Source organism: Acomys russatus, chromosome 17 (assembly GCF_903995435.1).
Source record: "Acomys russatus chromosome 17, mAcoRus1.1, whole genome shotgun sequence".
Lineage (NCBI taxonomy): Eukaryota > Metazoa > Chordata > Mammalia > Rodentia > Muridae > Acomys > Acomys russatus.
Window position 1 is genome coordinate 32,442,279 of NC_067153.1, and position 20,504 is coordinate 32,462,782.

The 20,504-nt window shown below is 35.0% G+C and overlaps 1 protein-coding gene across 10 annotated transcripts in view; it reads left to right on the plus strand.

The window, feature by feature from the left end:
* Trps1 (transcriptional repressor GATA binding 1) overlaps positions 1-20,504 on the plus strand; it is a 233,547-nt gene that overhangs the window by 122,639 nt on the left and 90,404 nt on the right. For 9 of the 10 annotated variants that reach the window (XM_051159701.1, XM_051159700.1, XM_051159699.1 and 6 more), the window contains one exon: positions 6,750-6,782. The exons of the other annotated variant lie outside the window; for it this stretch is intronic. In XM_051159701.1, the coding sequence (XP_051015658.1) occupies positions 6,750-6,782 (33 nt within the window). The remainder of the gene's footprint in view (positions 1-6,749; positions 6,783-20,504) is intronic. 10 annotated transcript variants of the gene reach the window in all.

Genomic DNA, 20,504 nt, shown 5'->3' on the forward strand with positions numbered 1-20,504 from the left:
TCTATGAAGGCTGGTAACAAAACTGTCCGGTTTCCTTTTAAACATGCTTTACTTGCATTCTAACACTTTGAAAATAGGTAACAGTAGCCATTTGAATTTTAAAGAGAAGGAACATTTTGTGAGACTCTATTTGCTCAAAGAAGTAATGTCAACTTAAATAAAATACCCCAAATGCTTCATTTTTGTTGAGGTCAATGATCCTGGATCTTAGGCAGGTAAATGTTTCTTCATCGGTTTTCTTTAGTTGTCATTTGTCCTCTGTTCCATTTTTAAGGAAAAGTATAACCAATTGATGAAAGAGAGCATTATCTATGACAGCTTCAGATTTATTAATATTTATTAAATATTGACTGTCTCTGCATCTGAAATGCAGTAAAGGAATGTGTGGGTTTAAAACTTGCTACATTCTCTTTGTTCTATGTTTGCCATAGAGTTTGTCTTCCTGTGTGTTTAGCTAAGCATGGAAGATGTTAAGTAAAATTAAAGGCACTATTGTTGTTTATTTTTCAGAAATAGTAATGTCCTTAAATATTCATTTTGTTCTGATTTTGACAGTGACAAAGCCTCATGTTCCATTATTAATAAATTATGTAACTTTGCACATTAAAGCCAATTTTATCATTCTGAGAAATTGAAGGAAAATATCTGTTTATGTCACGCACTCATATAATCAACAACTTTTCTTCATCAAACTCTTGTTAATTTTGGAATTTGAATTTACTATGAAAACTGACATGCTTCCAAAATATACACGTCAATTTATTTATTTGCTTCATGAGATACAGGACCCTTCAGGGTATTGCACGATAGAAATACTTCAGAAGTAGGAAGGCAGCTGGAAAAAAATTATAAAAGTCAGACTGACAGTGTGAACATCTCCTGTGAATTACACTATTTGGATTCTTTTTACTAAAATATATTGTTGGGAAAGTATGTGTGAGTTAGTGTTCAAAATTGGGCTACTGGGCAGTATTTCAAGTGTCAGCTGGCAATTAATCCTTATGTGACTATCTAATTTATTACTAGTGCAAATAAATAGTTTTGTACTTTGCTACATAATTTAAAGGCTGACAATGTGGAGGTTTCTTTTATTAATGTACTGAAACTAAAGTTCTATCTAGCAGGTTGTTGAATGCCCACATCTGTATAAGGAATGGATGTGAATCTTAGTTTTAATGTATTATTTGTATTTGATAACAGTTATTAGAAATTATTCATTCATTAATATTCTCTTCCTCCCATTCCTTCTTTCCTTTCTCTCTTACTCCTTTCTTCTTCTTTTTTTTTTTTTTTTTTTGTCCTAGCCTCTGTCTATCTCCTGGTTGATCTAGACAAAAGTAACTTCCTTTCTAACATCTTTTTCTTGTCTAAAAATAAAGGTAGGGTATTGTTGGAGGGTAAGGCATTTGCAAACAAGCATACATAGGTTTCTCATACTGGTGATTTTTGTGTGGGTGCGCTGCCAGGTATCTCAAAGCTCTTCAATTACAGAAAATGAAACTTGGCCCATTATAACATTACCAGTATAAACAAAATGACCCAGAATGTACTTTAGCTATTTGCATGTTTCCATTTTAACCTGATTTATCCTTGTATCATGTTCTTCCCTGAGTGCACAGTGCAAACATATCCTGCCCAACTTTATCTCCCTGTGTGCTCTGTGCTAATACTGTCATTACCATTTTAGGTGAAAAATGTGCTGAGCAGAAGGTTGATATTTCTTTAAATAGCGTCTGTTAGTCAACGAGATAAAAATTTACTTAGATGTCTGCTACTTTAACACCCTCTACATTTCAAGATAGCTCCATTTTATTCTGTATTAATAATGTCTGTGATATGGAGCAGTTTGTTAACCAAACATTGCTTGAGGAGTGGTTACCTTTGCCATTGAGACATAAAATATGGTGACACTGACTTTAAAATTGTATCTAACTCTCAGGAATATAATTTTAATAGCCATAGATAGTTAATGACTACTATGCCGGTGGAGAAGCTCTACACAGTTAACTTTGTTGCCATTTCCTATTGTGTCATCATTATTGGATTAAGCAGACTCTTCACATATTAGGGCAGTGTGGCTGGTATATTAGTGTCCGGCAAAAGCGTATGCCAGTTCTTCAATTCACTTTAGGAAGTTAAGCACTTATATCATCTATTGATCTGTGTTTTTTTTTTTTTTTTTTTGCCTGCCATCTGTGTCAAGCTAACTTGTAATAAACATTACAATTTATTCTTTTAATTTTGTGGGGGTTTTTGTTTTCCTTTGTCCTCAAAGTTCCTGTTTCATCAAGGATCTCTCCCTTTCTCTGTTCTCACCTGAAATCTCTCTTTCAAAATAAGTCATACACCTTCTTTTTTTATTTTTTATTTTAATTTTTTAAATTTTTTATTATTAATTTATTCTTGTTACATCTCAATGGTTATCCCATCCCTTGTGTCCTCCCATTCTTCCCTCCCTCCCCTTTTCCCCCTATTCCCCTCCCCTATGACTGTTCCTGAGGGGAATTACCTCCCCCTGTATATGCTTATAGGGTATCAAGTCTCTTCTCAGTAACCTGCTGTCCTTCCTCTGAGTGCCACCAGGTCTCCCCCTCCAGGGGACATGGTCAAATGTGAGGCACCAGAGTACGTGAGAAAGTCATATCCCACTCTCCACTCAAGTGTGGAGACTGTTCTGACCATTGGCTAGATCTGGGTAGGGGTTTAAAGTTTACTGCCTGTATTGTCCTTGGCTGGTGCCTTAGTTTGAGCGGGACCCCTGGGCCCAAATCTGCCTATCATAATGTTCTACCTGTACCCTCTGGATCCTTCTAGGACCCTCTGGATCCTTCTACTTTGCTATTCTCCCATGCTTCTCTCATTTAGAGTCCCAGTAGGATGTCCTCCCCTCTGTCCCAGTTTCCTGGTAAGTGAAGGCTTTCGTGGGACATGCCCCTTAGGCTAGTATGCAGATATAAGTGAGTATATACCATTTAAGTCTTTCTGCTTCTGAGTTAACTCACTCATTATGATAATTTCTAGCTCAATCTATTTATCCACAAATTTCGGGAATTCCTTGTTTTTAATAGCTGAGTAGTATTCCATAGTGTATATGTGCCACAGTTCCTTTATCCACTCTTCTACTGAGGGACACTTAGGCTGTTTCCATGATCTGGCTATTATGAATAAGGCTGCTATGAACATGGTTGAGCAAATTTTCTTGTGTGCTGGAGCATCTTCTGGGTATATTCCAAGGAGTGGAATAGCTGGGTCTTGAGGAAGTCCTATTCCCAGTTTTCTGAGATAGCACCAGAGAACAGAGGAATATCAAATGGCTGAGAAACACTTAAAGAAATGTTCAACTTCCTTAGTCATCAGGGAAATGCAAATCAAAACAACTCTGAGATTCCATCTTACACCCATCAGAATGGCTAAGATCAAAAACTCAAGCGACACCACATGCTGGCGAGGATGTGGGGAGAGAGGAACACTCCTTCATTGCTGGTGGGAATGCAAACTAGTACACCTTCTTTTTTTAGTTATATCTTAACAGAGCAATTATTCAAATGTGACTTCTAAGTTCCTTTATGGAGGTACTCTGCAGGTGTGTGAAAAGTGCAGGTCGTAATATGTTATCTGGATTATTAAAAACATAGCTCTATTTTATGAAGAATAACAGCCACAAAACAACCTGTCACCATCTTATACACTCCTTAATGAGCAGTAAAAATTGTAATTTTTCTAAATTTTATCGTTTTAACTTAAAAATAGAAAAAATAGTATCCAATCACAAACTTGAACTAAGGTAGTATATGAAGTCAATAAAAGTTGTCCAATAACAAAATTAGTGGACTAATGAACTATTTGCAGAACATATAGCAAGTAGTGATTTTACAATACTTGATAAGTGCATGATGTTTACAGGTGTCATTCTCTATTACTTTAAAAAACTCAGTGGGGTAAATGACTATAATTCTCATGTCCTGCAGCCTCTCATTTATATAGTGGTAGGAATTAACAGCCGTGCTAGTTTAGAACTCATGGTCCTTTTTAATTAAAACAAGAATTTTAATGTATAAAATAGATATATAAGGTTGTCAAAATCTCTAAAATGAGCATTTTCCCATGAAGAAAATATAAAGAAACAATTGTTGTCCTCACACTTTTTTTTTTTTTTTTTTTTTTTTTTTTTTTTTTTTTTTTTTCATACTGAAATTTTGTTTCTGGGCTGAGGAGATTTCTCTGTAGTCAAGGTGCTTGCTGCCAAGGTAAATCATCTGGGTTTGGTTTCTCAGAGCCACCTGATTAAAGGAGAGTGTCCACTAAATCTACAGTGTTGTCCTCTGACTCCATATGTCACATATCACTGGCAACATTCTACACCAATAGAATGCTATATAACATTTTAAATACTTTAAAAATTCTTTCTCTCTTCCACATTAGTAATGTGTGAAAAATAAAAGCAATACTGGGAGAGATGTCTCATGTTCAAGAGTTCTTGCTGCTTTTGCAGAGAACCCTAGTTAGCTTTCAATTCTCCATATAGGGTCATTCTCAACTGCACTTAAGCCCAATTCCAGGAGATACAATGACCTCTTCAGGCCTCCAAAAACACCCCTGCTAGCATACACATGTGCATGGGTGAATGTACATGTGCACACGTGCATACACACACACGCGTGCACATATAGAAATAACTTGTAGAAATAAGAAAGCAGTAGTTTTGTTCTGTTGTTTTTGTTTGTTTGTTTTGTTTTGTCTAAGAACCACCTTACAGGGTATCAAGTCTCTTCTTGGTAACCTACTATCCTTCTTCTGAGTGCCACCAGGTCTCCCCCTCCAGGGGACATGGTCAAATATGAGGCACCAGAGTAACATGAAAGTCATACAGGGGGAGGTAATCCCCCTCAGGAACAGTCATAGGGGAGGGGAATAAGGGGGAAATGGGAGGGAGGGAAGAATGGGAGGATACAAGGGATGGGATAAGCATTGAAATGTAACAAGAATAAATTAATAATAATAAAAAAAAGAACCGCCTTACAATGGGATCAAGACGTAGGCAGCATCAATACTATTAGCCCATCATAGATATTTCCATTATTTTTCTGTATTCTTCCACTGCTGCTACTGTTGCTTAGAATGAAATATCTTTCAATGGTGGCTGAAAGTAGTCAGTGCTTGTGAATGTGATTGTGTGGTAGAACATGCATTATGTTTTCCTGGCATTATAACAATGCAGTTCTTGCCTTTGTGTCTATTGAGGAGTTCCATAAAATCCTTTCAAAATGAAAGTGTGGGACACGGAGTCACTAATTCCTCTTCTCATAGAGTGTCTTCACGAGAAATTTATGACATAGTTTCTATAGCTACACCGTGAGAGAAGACATTATCAAGACTGACCACATCCAGAGTATGCTACTAAAACAGCAATCAGACCACTGTCCACCATACACAATTCTTGGCATTCCTAAATTATTTGTTATTTCGATAAATATGTTTTAAGATGCTTTCAAGAGAAGTATTAATTCTTTTGGTCTTTATTCACTGACAATGATAACCAATAGACAGAATTTATTTGATTTATGACTCCTCACTTAACCAATTAAAGATACTTTCTAAATACAAAAAAAAAAAAAAATCTAAATTTTGAAATGAATGAATAGCCAGTGGTAGTGCTACTTAGACCTGATGATCAACTTTGATCACTGTTTTTAATCATGCAGCATTTTGGAGTCCTAAGTAAAGATATATGAAATTAATTGTATATGTATACTGTAATATTTATGTAACATAATAACAGAAGTTTGCCTTAATTTATAAGTTTCTATTCTAAATTTTCATTGAGTGGACATATTGACATTAACAAAAATGGCATGACCTCTTCATGCTTTTATTTTTAGAATTGTGAAAAATGCAACCAAAAATAAATGTTGAATTATGACAAATGTGATATCAATATTGACATGTTACAAATATTTCTGAAAGATAGAGAATAAGATGAGCTATTGAACATGACTGCTCTCTTAGTGTACATACTTAACATCTATGAGAGTGATTAGGCTATATTTTTATTTATTTATTTCTTGATAATTTTAACAAATGAATCAAAGATATCATTAATAAATTATGAATATACAGGTATACATAGCTTTTTTAAATAGTTAAATAAAAAGAGGCTATCAGATTGCTGATGGTTTTTTTCCTAAAAAATGTTGTGAAATCAACTGCCTTTATAGATTCATTGTTCTGATTTTTTATATTATGATGAGAAATTTATTCTTAAAATCATTTTTGAGAGAGAATGGAGGTTTGTGTGTGTGTGTGTGTGTGTGTGTGTGTGTGTGTTGAATTTGACAATAGCCTACACCTTCCACTGGGCCAACAATTCATTAAATTTTCATTGAAAAACTATCTTGATAGTTGTTGGACCAGAAATGAAACTACCTTTGTATCACCAAAACTTAATTGGAGACATTATGAGCAGATCCTGATATAACCATGTTCACTTAGGTTAATTTACCAGCTATTAAAGTTGTGGACTTCCGAGAATAATTTAAAAGCCCAAAGTGGGACTTAAGTGGGTCTTCAGTGGTTTTCCTAACTCCTTTGCATAGAGTTAGGGGCAAATAGGCAAGGAGTTTGCATAAGCCTTTTTAAGAGAATAGATTTACAGAAAGTAAACTTGCACATGTGCTTTCATAGTAAGCACATTAGAGAAGAAAAGCATAGCTGTCACATGTCCCAAATCTTACCATGGTGCATCTTTCTAGGCTGTGACAATCTCCGGAACACCAAACAGGAGGGTAAGTCAAATATTGGCATCCTTGATGCCTCCTTCGTGATTTTATCAAAGTGCCTTAAGCCCTTTAAACTTGCTGCCTTTCTTTCATTCCTCCCTATGCTTCTCATCTGTTTCTGTTAAAAGGAAAGCTTGTGGTTAGCAGTGTGTGGAGGGCTATGGTTCGACGCATTCAGTCCAATCTTTGCTTTGCTCTTAAACTAAGTGTGCAGTCTTTGATTAGTAAAATCACAGGGGCTACCATAGGAGATTTTAAGGATGGCAAAAGAATCAACTTGCCTGAGCTACTTCCTAATCAGTAGAGCGATTCAAAGTTTTATGTCAACACATAACTATAAGCAGCTAGAGATCTTCTAGAATGGAGGGCATGCCAAAGGAAACTCTGAGCACAGACACTTGTTCTACTAAATTAAACTGTTTTTAATATGATTTATTGCACAAATAAAACAAACAAGCAAACAGTAAACATTTATTGAGTTTTGCTCTAGGAACAGTTTTGATATCAGTAATGATTTTTAAAAGTTTATGTAATTTTGTATTAGTGAATTACAAAGTATATAGTAGATTTGTTTGCTCTCCTCGCCACAACTCTACCCCCCCCCCCCTTTGACTCTCTTATTACCTCTTATTCCTTTTCAGAGGCAGGTTCTTGTTCATTCCAGAGAAGAACTCTGTCTCTAAGGCCAGCCTCTGGCCAAATTTTCCCCATCATATTGTTATTTTGTAATAGAATCTATTGACTTGAAAATGTCTAATACATAAGAATTTTTAGGCTCAATGTTTGATCTTACTAAAAAATAGGTTGGATAACCTATTTACTAGTTGATACACACTTAAGTTTTATTTTTCTTCACATTATTTTATACTATGATGCAATTGAACACTGAAAAAGAACTCTTTCTAAAAATTTCCCTTGTTCAAATTACATCTTATAATGTGTAAAGAGTTGAACATCCCTGCCCCTTTTTCATATATAAAACTTTAGTTATATTAGAAAAAGATTAAAGCTAGGCACCAAAGCTGTGTCTATTATCCATAATTTATGTATCACACATTCAGTGATGATAAATGCCATCACTCAGTATCCACCATCTACTAATTGTTTTTCTAGTGTGTGAAATATAATATAATATTTACATCATGATGACTTCAAAATATAGGCATACCATAATTTTGATAGCTTAGAGGTCCTTTGGTAATGCCCTATTGTAGTTAGAAATTCAGCAGCAATATAATGATTTTCCATTAATTAGTTAAATTTGTGCAACCTGAAAATTGCACGTGTTTGATATAGAAACAATTGGATAAACACATATTCTTTTTATTTTTTGTAATCCTAGACACTAAGAAAAACATTTGCAATATACATTCATTAGGTCATTTCTATCACTTTATTGGTTAAAAAATAGCACCTAGGACTATACTTAAATTTAGGTACATATTTGTAGTGATTTCAAACCAATATTATCAAAGCAGCTGTAAGAATCCCAAAGTTTACCTTAGTTACATAAGCCTAAATGTATAGTCTTATCTAAGTAATTTGTTATTTTAAATTCTAAAAGATTTGTTATGTATTAGTACATGTAAAATTTTGAAGTTAGTTTACTTTCTTGAAAATCTGGGATTCTTAGAACTAATATGATTATTTATGTAGCAAATCATATCACAGCCATCTTAAGATAATACCATACAATATATTAATACACTGTTTACATAAAATCATTATAAACTGATAATAAAACATGAACTTATTTATAATTGGATGAAAACATTTTGAGAACTCTGTTCTTCAGACTTAGTCATGGTTAAAGAGCAAACACACTCACAGGTTCAGATCTGAACATTTTGTTCTTTTCTTTTATGTATGTTGAATTTGTTCTTGCACGAGCAAATCAATACCAGAGGTTAGTAGAATTTAGTTTCTGTTTTCCCTCACCCAAGAAACAATAGAGAATTAAGAGAGATCTTCAAAGGCAATTGCACCCTTCACCTTTTCTGTTGCCTGTGGAAATAGCTTATTTGCTCAGTGTACACCAGAACAGAACCAAGCAGGTAGGTCGCCACGTGGGCCAGAGTCAGATGAGGAAGAGAGACAGAGGAACACTGAAAGTAAATGTGCTTGCTTCTGTTCTATTGTTCAGGATTCCCTCCTGGGTTCAAAGGAAAGTACCTTTGACCACCTTTATTTCTGGAAGATGATTGGACACAAGCTCCTGGAATTCACAGTGGGATCTTCAAAACTACAACACAACAACAAAAAAGAGTAATCCCCAAAGATAAATTTCATATTTGACAAATATGGATTACACATATTAAATAATATGTAATACATAAAAAATAATATACATTTTAACTCGTTAATAAAGAATCAAGTAGATAGCAAAGGTGTCTTAAGTAAAATGATGAGAACATGGCTAGGGATTTCAGAAAACAGTGCTGTTTATTACAGCAATGGAAACAAGTTTTGAGTTATTAAATCCTTTAAAAAATATTTATTTTTAATGTTTATCTATGTGTACAATGTGTGTCTTTTTAATATTTACCATGTAAAGGAGGATATCCAAAGATAACATGGTACTGTCTGGAGCTGGAGTGACAGGCAATTGTGACCAGCTTGACATGGGTGCTGGAAACCGAACTTACATCAGGGAGTGTTTTCCACCACTGATCCATCTCTCCAAACCATGGGTTTTTTATTTCTTCTCAACTAAAAATGAATTCATAACATCATAGAATCAGTGATTTTAATTTTGAAGCATACATAGGCACATATACCAAGATCATTAAAGAATATTTCTGTGACACACTTAAATAAGCCTCACTCTATGTAAAACAAGACAAAACAAAACAAAAAAACCTTCTTTTATTTGCATCATAACTTAGTTTGGAATCTTTTTCATAATAATGCTAATTTAAAAATTTCATTATCAATTTAAAACTGCTTTAATTGCTGTTAGTTTTACCATGTTATTTATGTTATATTTTATGTCTTAATAAATTTTAATATGTTTATTCCATATTTGTCCAAGTATGAAATTTAGTTTTTAGAATTACTTTTTTGTGTACTTTTGAAGATCCCACTGTGAATCTCAAGAGCATGTGTCTAGTCACCTGCAGATCTATATATATATAAGGAGCTGAAAGCCTCTCTTTTTGAGCTCAGAAGTACAAAAAAATACTCTTGATGTTTGCATGTTATCGCTTGGTTCATTCCTGAGCGTGTTCATTGTCTTCATGGAGATTCTAAAGTTAGTTTCAGGAAGGTGGGCTGAGCGATTGATGAGCTGTGATAGTATTTTTGTTATTGTTGTTCTTATCTCTTATTAGCTAAATTTTGTGTGTGTGTGTGTGTGTGTGTGTGTGTGTGTGTGTGAGGTTATATAGCATTTCTGGTATTAAGACCTATGAATAATTGTCTGGAAACAGATAACAGGATAATCTCTCCCCTGCCCCGTATAATTAACTCTGCCTGTCACAATCAAGACATACATTAATGCAGCGCTTTTAAAGTATTTCCACCACTTCTATTGATGGTTTAACAACACAATCATGATTACATTGACATGATGGAGGAATGTATATGGATCAACGTTTAAGATATGCAGTATGTTTACTTCTTTGCTGAATTGAATGTTTTAGACAAACTGAAAAAGAAACTTGAAATCCTGTATCAAAATATAGTTATGATATTTTTACAACAGAGATATTTTGAACACTGTAGTGTTCAGTATTATTAATTTTAAATGTTTAAAATTTGAAGAACTATTATATCTACAACAAATAATTATTTTTTGAAATACAAATGATTTGCCTTGAGCTGTACAATTTATAGAATATACATTAAAGTTACTTATGTCATTAATAAGGAATCAGACATATAGTAAAGCTTTTTAGAAATAAAGAGAATCATGTTTTCCTAATGCTTAGAAATTTGAGGAAAACGGTCCTTTTTACTGTAACAATGGAAACTTAAGCTTTGGTTTATCAATGTTTTAATTCATATAAAATTTAACTGATATCCTATTTTTTCACTTAGGTTATAATAATATGTAAGTTTTTATGAATGTTGTCTATATTACACTGGAGACTCCATTTTAGATTTTTTTTTGTGCTTTTTTTTTTATTAATTTATTCTTGTTACATCTCAATGTTTATCCCATCCCTTGTATCCTCCCATTCCTCCCCCCCCCCCCATTTTCCCATTATTCCCCTCCCCTATGACTGTTCCTGAGGGGGATTACGTCCCCCTGTATATTCTCATAGGGTATCAAGTCTCTTCTTGGCTACTTGCTGTCCTTCCTCTGAGTGCCACCAGGTCTCCCCCTCCAGGGGACATGGTCAAATGTGAGGCACCAAAGTTCGTGAGAAAGTCATATCACACTCTCTACTCAACTGTGGAGAATGTTCTGACCATTGGCTAGATCTGGGAAGGGGTTTAAAGTTTACCTCCTGTATTGTCCTTGGCTGGTGCCTTAGTTTGAGCGGGACCCCTGGGCCCAAATCTGCCTATCATATTGTTCTACTTGTAGATTTCTAGGACCCTCTGTATCCTTTTATTTTGCTATTCTCCCATGCGTCTCTCATTTAGAGTCCCAATAGGATGCTTTCCCCTCTGTTCCAGTTTCCTGGTAAGTGAAGGCTTTCGTGGGACATGTTGGAAATCTATCTGGTGCTATCTCAGAAAAATGGGAATAGGGCTTCCTCAAGACCCAGCTATCCCACTCCTTGGAATATACCCAGAAGATGCTCCAGCACACAACAAGAAAATTTGCTCAACCATGTTCATAGCAGCCTTATTCATAATAGCTAGAACATGGAAACAGCCTAAGTGTCCCTCAGTAGAAGAGTGGATAAAGAAACTGTGGCACATATACACTATGGAATACTACTCAGCTATTAAAAACAAGGAATTCCCGAAATTTGTGGATAAATGGATTGAGCTAGAAATGATCATAATGAGTGAGTTAACCCAGAAGCAGAAAGAATCAAATGGCATATACTCACTTATATCTCCATTTTAGATTTAATGTTATAAGAAAACCTGCTTGCTAAAGTTTATGGTCTATAAATTGGCTTTTTTATTAACTGCAATTTACTGCATATTAAATACCTTGGGATGAACAAAATACCCACATATTAATTGCAATTACAGCTATTTGTTTATTTACTTATCTATTTACTTTTCTTGACTAATGATGATTAATTGAAATGGACATCAAGCCACTAAAGAAATTATCATGATAGAAATTCAGTTTTTATTAGATTTTGGGTTATTTCAGTCCCCTTAACCATAATATAATTTCTAAAGGCAACATATTTCAAATTTACATTGTGGATTTCAAAGTTAATTAAAAATTAAGTTCAAAGGATCAGCATAACGAGCACTTATGAGAATGAATCCTCCCTGTAACATTGTTAAGACATTACACTCATTTGAAGGATGTGTTTTTACTTACATTTGCACAATGTGTGCCTTTGTGACTGAAATTTCAATTGTTTTTGTGACATATTTGGTTTTATTGTCTTTTCTATTGTCAAGTTTATTGCCTCTGAAAAGTCTATTATAGATCATGGAGAATGAGCAACAACAGTGCAGCAAGGAAAGGAGAATTTTAAAATATTACCACAAAAATAGTACATAAAGAAATTTTAGTCGAATTTTGATCACAGGAGTTTTTCAACATGTGCTAAATGTATGTGCTATACTGTATACAAATACTTAGGAATATGCATGAGTACATGATGCATAGTAACATGCAAGACAGATGGATGAATTTAGCAGTTTATAGAAGTCCAGTTAGTCCCATGATTAATAACCCTGTTTATGTTTTATTTATGTATAAAGAGTTTTTAAAAATGTGGGTCTGTTAAAGCTATATTAAACTAAGTTTAATTATCTGTTTATTTTATAGCTTGCAAATACGTACAGTGACAACATTTCCTTTGGTCTTATACTTTGTAAAGCTATTTACTTTTCAGACAGGACATATATATGTGTATATATATATATATAATATATAATATAATAAAAATACCCACTGTCCTCCAATATTTTTGTCCATTTAAGTTAGTGCTACAGGGATGAATTAAGGCTTTGGAAGCCTAATAATTTAACATTTTAATACTTAATAAATTATTAATACTTAATAGTTGTTCATACCATTAAGCTACAAATTAGAATCTTAAGAAATAAGAACTAAATAAAAACAAGTTATAGAATTACAAGCAGGATTAGCATCATTACTATTATGAAAATAAAGGAAATAATTCACTGTTTTCATTTTTTTCATGATCACATTCATAATTTTCTTCGCTCTTCATGTTATCTTTATTCTCCTGGATCATTTCATCATATGATAGCAAGTATATACTGTTTTCTCTGTGTCTATGGTATGAGCTGACTTCCTTCAGCTTTAGGATGGCTCTTGTCATGTGACAATATAATACATCTTTCAGATTGTCACTGTCTTTGGTAACACGTCTATGAAGTTTCTATCATATGTGACACTACAGAACTGAGTAAGGGATCCACAGGTTAACTTTTTTTATCTGTGCATTTCAACTCTTCTATTGACTCTGCTGGAATCTTCTGAAACATTATTTATCAGGACAGGATCTAGTCTTTCTTTCCTGGTCCTGGCACTGTCCATGATGCAGTGTGCTATGAAGGTCCACAGGAGCACTTTGGCAGCTTTTTGTTTTGTTTTAAATCAAAATATCTCACTACCCAATTCTTGGGGATCTTATCTTATTATGATTTATACTTACTTAACAAGCATAATTTATTATAAAGAATAAGATGTAACCAAAATCAGTGCAAATGGAGCTATGGAAATAATCTCACTAGAGAGTAGTTCCTCAAACTTAACCTGGGAAAGTTCCAGGGTCTTCAACCAAGAGACCAAACAGCCTCTAGTCAAAGTGACAAATATTTGAAACAAATAAAAGATCATCACCTCTTTGAATTTTTGTTTTGTTCAAACTAGTCTGGAAATCACAATTAGGTGCTATAACTCTTTATTGGCTCAAGAATACTACTGGGTCTTAACATTGTTTTCTTTCTTGCAGAAAGATATAATCTTTAGAATATTATCACCTTCCTTTATGTCATTTGTCTGGCCCTTTCTCTTCCGCATATTGAAGCCAGAAGCATCTTTTAACACCTATTTGTATTGTTTTGACACTGTCTCACTAATTAGCTCTTCAGAACCCTGATGACATTCCTTTGCTTCTTCACACTCTCTTGCTCTTTTTAAATAAAGCTTTGTTTTAAAAAGTCACAAAAGACAGAATTCTTTGGAATGGGCTTCTTGAGCTCTTTACTACAACTGGTCATAAAAGAGACACCTCCTTAAAGCTGACTAAGAAGGAGTGTATGTGTGCAAACCATTACATGTGAAAGTGATGCTTTTGCGGGACTTGAATAACAGAATAGATAGTAAGTATTATCTATCTAAATGCATATACTTCAAAGAGTACAGACTGAAGTGTTGGAGAGATGGTTCAGTAATTACAAACAAACTATGGTTCCAGAGAACACTAGTTGGATTACCAGCACTCACATAGTAGCTCACAACAGGATGTAAGACCAGTTCCAGGGGAACCCATGCCCACTCCTGATTCATGGGCATGAAGCATGCACACCGTGTACCCACAGTCAGGCAAAATACTCATACCAATTATAAATAAATAAATAAATAAATAAATAAATAAATAAATAAATAATCCTCTTAAAAAATGAGCACAAGCCACCAGTTCCAATTCGGTTTAAAGGAAGATAGAGACTGTGTTTGAAAACAATTTATTGGTGATAAAAAACAGAAAATTTAGACAGCAATGAAAGTTTAAGGTTATTGTTTCAAATTTGAGTAAAACCATATTTACTAAAGAAGCAGAAATTAGTTCCAATCCCTTCTTCAATAGCAATGTATGTGGCAAGGACCATGTGGTAGGATTAGTGTAGGCCATTTCTCTTTTTCTGAAAAATAAAGTAAAATGTGGTTTTATTACCCTTTCAACCATTTTATACTGATTACTGTTAATTCTCAGACATTCTATAAGATACTTTCACTCCATTGACAAAAGATTGTATAGTAAAAGGGACAGTGGGTAGGTAGGGATTAAAACTGTTTCTGTCTTAGTCCCAAATCACCTTGCTCTTTTGTACCCTGCACTCTAAAATAGGATGGATGTAGGGAGAAATGAAGTGGAGCTAAGACTGGGAGAGAGCTGGGGCAGGAGGAGAGAGGGCCTGCAGAGAGAAAATAAGCCTTGGTCAGAGATCTCTATGATAAGCTGGAGACCTAAGACAGGGCTGCCTTCTGGGAAGAGATGAGGCTGAGTCGATATAACTGAGACTCCTAGTATCATGGATCACGGGGACTGGAGAGGACACCCTCTAACTAGACAGAACTCCTAGTGGTGGGAGGGGAACATCAACCCATCCACAAGAACTTTGACCTGAAAGCTATCCTATCTACAAGATGTGCAGAGATATAAATGGAGCGGACATTGAGGGAATGTCCAACCAATGCCCGGCCCAACCTGAGACCCACCCAATGAGAGACAGCCAACCTCTGACACTGTAAACAACCTCTGCTTTGCTTACAGACAGGAGCCTAGCATAGCTGTCCACCGAGAGGCTTCACCTGGCAGTGGATTGAAACAGATGCTGAGACTCATGGTCCAAACATTGGGCAAATCATAGAGACTCTTGTGGAAAGTAGGGGGAAGGCTAGAAGGCTAGAAGGTGACAGGAACTCCACAGGAAGACCAACCGGGCAACTAACAAGGGCCCTGAAGGGCTTGATGATTCTGAAGCACCAATTATTAAGAATCATGCATAGACTAGGGCCCCTATACAGATGTCACCCATTGGCAACTTGGTCTTCATGTAGGTCCCTTAGTAAGAAGAATGGGGGCTGCCTCTGACATGGACTATATTTTCTGCTTGTTGATCCCATCCCCTTGGCAAGGCTGTCTCACCAGGCCACAGGCAAAGAGGATATGTTCAGTCCTGAGGTGACTTGATAAGCTGGGGTAGGTTAGTGGGGGGCTCCCCTTTTCTGAGGAACAGGGGAGGGTTGACGGGGGAAGTGGGAGGCAGGGAGATAACAGAAGGAGAGGAGGGAGAGGGCCAAGGTCGCAATGTATAGTGAATAAATAAATGAATTAATTAAAAAATTAGAAAGGCCCATAGTTGAAGACTACAGTTGGGTGATTATTAAAAGTAAGCCAAAGTTAGAAAATGGATATTTTGAGCATTTTTGTTTGTCTGTTTGCAAAGGAAACATAGAGATTTAAGTGAACATTTCTCTTCAGAAGTGAAAGTGTTATCATTAAGACAATATTCGTGATCAGAATTTCTTCTTCTCCTCCTCCTTCTTTTTTCTGAGACATTTCATTAATATTTTATCTGGGTACAGATTCAGGGTTTAACAGTTCAGTGAAACCAAAGTGATGGTTTTGAAATAATTTCACAGTCCTCACAATTTCCACTCCATATTTCCCAATCTTTGTTCACATCATCTATTGCCAAAGCAATATTAACTGTGTGGCAACTAGTATTTTCAAAGTATCAACTTGGTTTTTCATTAAAATATCTTTTTTCTAACTTGATATGTGTAACCTTAGGGTTAGAGTTCAGTGAATTATTTTTTTTCTAAAAATAAAACCTAGAAAAATATATTAAATTGAGAGACAAATCTAGAAATACATGCCAATCAATAGGTAACTTTTCAGATTTATTTATTCATTTGATGAGATGAACCTCAGGTAGTTTTAATAACTATGTAAATTTTTATTCATTCTGTAATCTATGTTTATAAAAAACTATCATGTAGCCCTGGATCCTTTCAGACTCCTTAGTAGCTAAGACAAGCTTTGAATTGTCTGTCCTCTTCCCTCGCCTTTTCAAAAGCTGAGATTATAGGTAGACCTCGCCATGGTTGACTTAATAAGATACATTAAAATTCCTTCTATGCTAATTTTCATTATAATATGTCTTGATAGCATATTGTTAATAAAAAAGATGTTCTTTTTTTTCATCTGACTCCATATTTGATGTCATTAATAGCTTGTGAAACGTCACTATTTTCTTCAGGAACTGTAACCTCTGCCAGGAATTAATTGTGTACTCCTGTCTATTTTGATCAGGTCTAATGGTTGTGTTGAAGGATGGTTGCCAACTTTATTTGTCCTGCAGAATATCATTGGGTGGAATGAGAAGTTGTTAGAAAATCGGAAAAAACAGATGAAACTATCCAGTGACCTAAACCCAAATTGCTTTGTCATGGGTTTAGTTCACCAATGATAAACGGAAGCCTTTAGCGAAACTTTCTTGTCCATCAAGCTGAAGCTACTGTGCAACAGTTTCTTTAAATCATGGCAGTGTGGACATTAGCCTATGGATTTCCTCTTAGTATTTTATTAGGTCATTATGTGTCAATCACAGTCACCCATGAAACAGTTACTCTGAATTTTAGTTGTTTTGTCCATAGCAATTACAGAACACAAATATCCGTATAAGTTCAGTTGACTGGGGAGGGCTTTCTCACCACACATGAACTCTGATAGTCATTTGCTCATCAAAACTGGGAAAGAAAATGATAGAGTACTCAGCATACAATTTCCTACAATAACAATATTTTAAAATGTATTATCAGTATAAAACAATGATCAGCTTAAGAAATGCAATCTTATCAATGAATTTACTCTAGCCTAAATTAGGCCAGTTACCTTAAAATATGCTGTTCTATTTTTTGTAAATGTCATGTGTGTCATTAATTACATTTAAATCCACACAAATGGGCTATATGGCATTACATTTGCTATACTTCGTGGCAGAAATATGTACATTTGGGTAACCACACATTCTTACAATGTCCCCACATTAAATGGCAAGGGAATTTTAACTCTTTTGACCATGCTTCTTAATGTATTTATATTAAATTTTGGAATTCATTTGGACAATAACTCCCAAAGATGAAGTTAGTTCCAGAGAAGTAACAGATCTCCTTTGTCTCCATGGCATCCTAATAACATCCACTGAAGTGAGTTTGGAAAGTGAGTATGTGTTTTTGTCTTCCATCTTTGACGTCCTCCTTACCATGTCTCTCAGAAGGAAACTTACTGTACTCTCTCGCTTTGCTAGCAAGTCTTCAAGTGGCTTGTCTTAATTTTCTCAAATCTGTATATGGCCATCTCTAGAGGGTGCCCTTCTAAGTCCTAGCTTGTAATGTTTGGTCATACAGGAAGCACATGGAAAAGCAGCCGCTATACACATCCTATACTTCCTACATTGGATTTGGCAGGTGGTGCTGTAAAACTTGTGTGACAGCAGAGTTATACACTTGAACATGGTGATGCTTAGGACAGTTTGGAACCTCTGTCCTTTCTTGTTCTTCCAACAAAGTATTCGTGGTCATTGAATTATTTTGTTTTTGCTGCTGAATTGGTTTTGCTTTTGCTTCCATTTGTTTAGAGGTACAAGTTTGGGATTGTGTGATATAATAGTGCATTGCAAAACTCAATTAACTTCTAATAAGAAATATGTGTGGTAAACATGAATTATTTCAGGGCAACATTTTGTGTAACTGTGTCTCCTTAATTCAATTAAGAAATTAGAAAAAAGTGATAATAACTTAGCCATAAATTGTGAAAAAATAACAGGATAATTACAACATAAATATGATTTAAGAAAAATATTTAAGTGTTCTCATTAGGCTAATTTCTGTAGTTTTTACTAAGATTTTCAAAGCAGGAAGGTCAGGCTCTTATTCTGCTTTAATGATTTATATTCATACTGAAATAAGATTTTTCAAGATTTATTTGTGTGTGTCTGTGATTTTGCATATGTGTTTGTGCATATGCATGTATGTAAGAGTGTGTGCATAAGTGTACATGAATAAGTTCAGGTACTATTCAGAAGATGTCAGAGTTTCTATAACTGGAGACACCCATGGCAACCAAACTTAGGTCAAATGGAAAAGCAGCAAGTGTTCCCAATCACTGAGCGGTATCTTCCCCCATGCCGTAATATTTTCACTCTTGGCTTATGTTGATAATATTTAGCTTTTTTTTTTGTCTACATGTTTGTATGTGTTTGCATGCATGCGTGCATGCATGTGTATGCATATACATATGTAAACATCTTCTATCACTGTCAAACTTATTTTAAAGAAATGGTCTCTGACTTATTTTATCAGAATGGCCAACCAGAAATCCCAGGCATTCTTGCCTCCACCTCCCCAGGGCTGAGATGACAGATCCTTGTTGTCTTCCAGACTTTTTATATGGGTGACGGGATAAAACCAAGGCTTTTAACTCGTGGAGCCAACAGTTTCCTGACTGAGCCCTCTCCCAGGCCACTTTAAATTCTTCCTTTTCAAATTCTCCAGGCTGATTTGCCTACCGAGTACAATTCTTCACGGCACTCCATTCCTGCCAGTTTCTAGGATGAGTAGGAGATGAGTGGTGGTTGACAGCTAATTAAGATTTCAACTCTAATGTGAAATCACTGGGGACTTACCTGTGCCTCTTTGTGACACTCTTCTCCTTGGATAACTCGAGCAAGACTTAACCATCCAGGCCAGCAGTAGTTTGCTGTCAACGAGCCTACCATAGGGCTGGTTGTGGACACAGATTCGAGACGTTCCAGTGGCAGGTACTTGAGCCATTATAAAAAAGCTCATTTGAAAATAGAGCTATGGAAGAATGGACAGCATGCCTTATGACTCCAAACTCTGATCACAAAATATGTGAGGCAGAAACCACATTTTTGTAAAAAAAAAAAATATGTCGGCACATTTTGAGAAGAGAAGAAGATGCTTTACCTCTGCCCTAGAGTAACCCAATGAAGAAATCAGAACTAAAGAAACATTCTAACCCAGACTGCAGAATACATCATGCCAAAATGCAAGGAACATTGGGCCTAAAATGAAAACATTCCTGTTTGTGTATTGTATCCCATCCATACTACGAGAAGATAGGGAGAGCATACATTTTGTGGGACAGAATAGGATGCAGAAGAAAGACAAATATGTACAGAATGCATAATTACCATATACTGGTCTAATTATTTTGTATATATTAACAGATTTGCTTGTCCAATAGTGCTATTTTTGGAGACATAGTATTACTGCACATTTCCAGATAAAAATGGAGCGATATAGATTTTTTTTTAAAAAAAGAACTTAACTTATAATAAAGATGTGGCCCAAAATATAAGTTCTTGTTTAAGATAATCCATGAAGAAACACCAGCCACTTTACAGTATGTTTAGAGAAATGGCTACCATTTGGGATTTGGTTAGCACCAAAAATCCAAGCTTAATGAAACGTTTAAGGCAAGGGGGTCCATCTAAGTTATAGATGTTTTACAAAAGTTGAATTCAATTTCTATTCAGATATTGGTGGTTGAGCATCAACATACATTTCAAACATTTCCAAACTTACTGAAGATAGAATAAAGCCAACTGAATATAAACTTTTAAAAAGTAGTTTTGTAGTAAGTTTCTATACAAGAATATGAATGCCAGTATTTCTATGTGATGTGTCTATATCTGCCAGTAGCTTGTGGGGAATCTTTGGAAAAGAAAGGATGCCTAATTTTTACTTGTGAGTATGAGTGTATATACATCTATATTTTTAACATTCCGTTTAACAAATCTTTGAAAAAATAGTTACCTACTTCTGGGGGGTGAGAGGGTAAATTTCTTATGTAAATG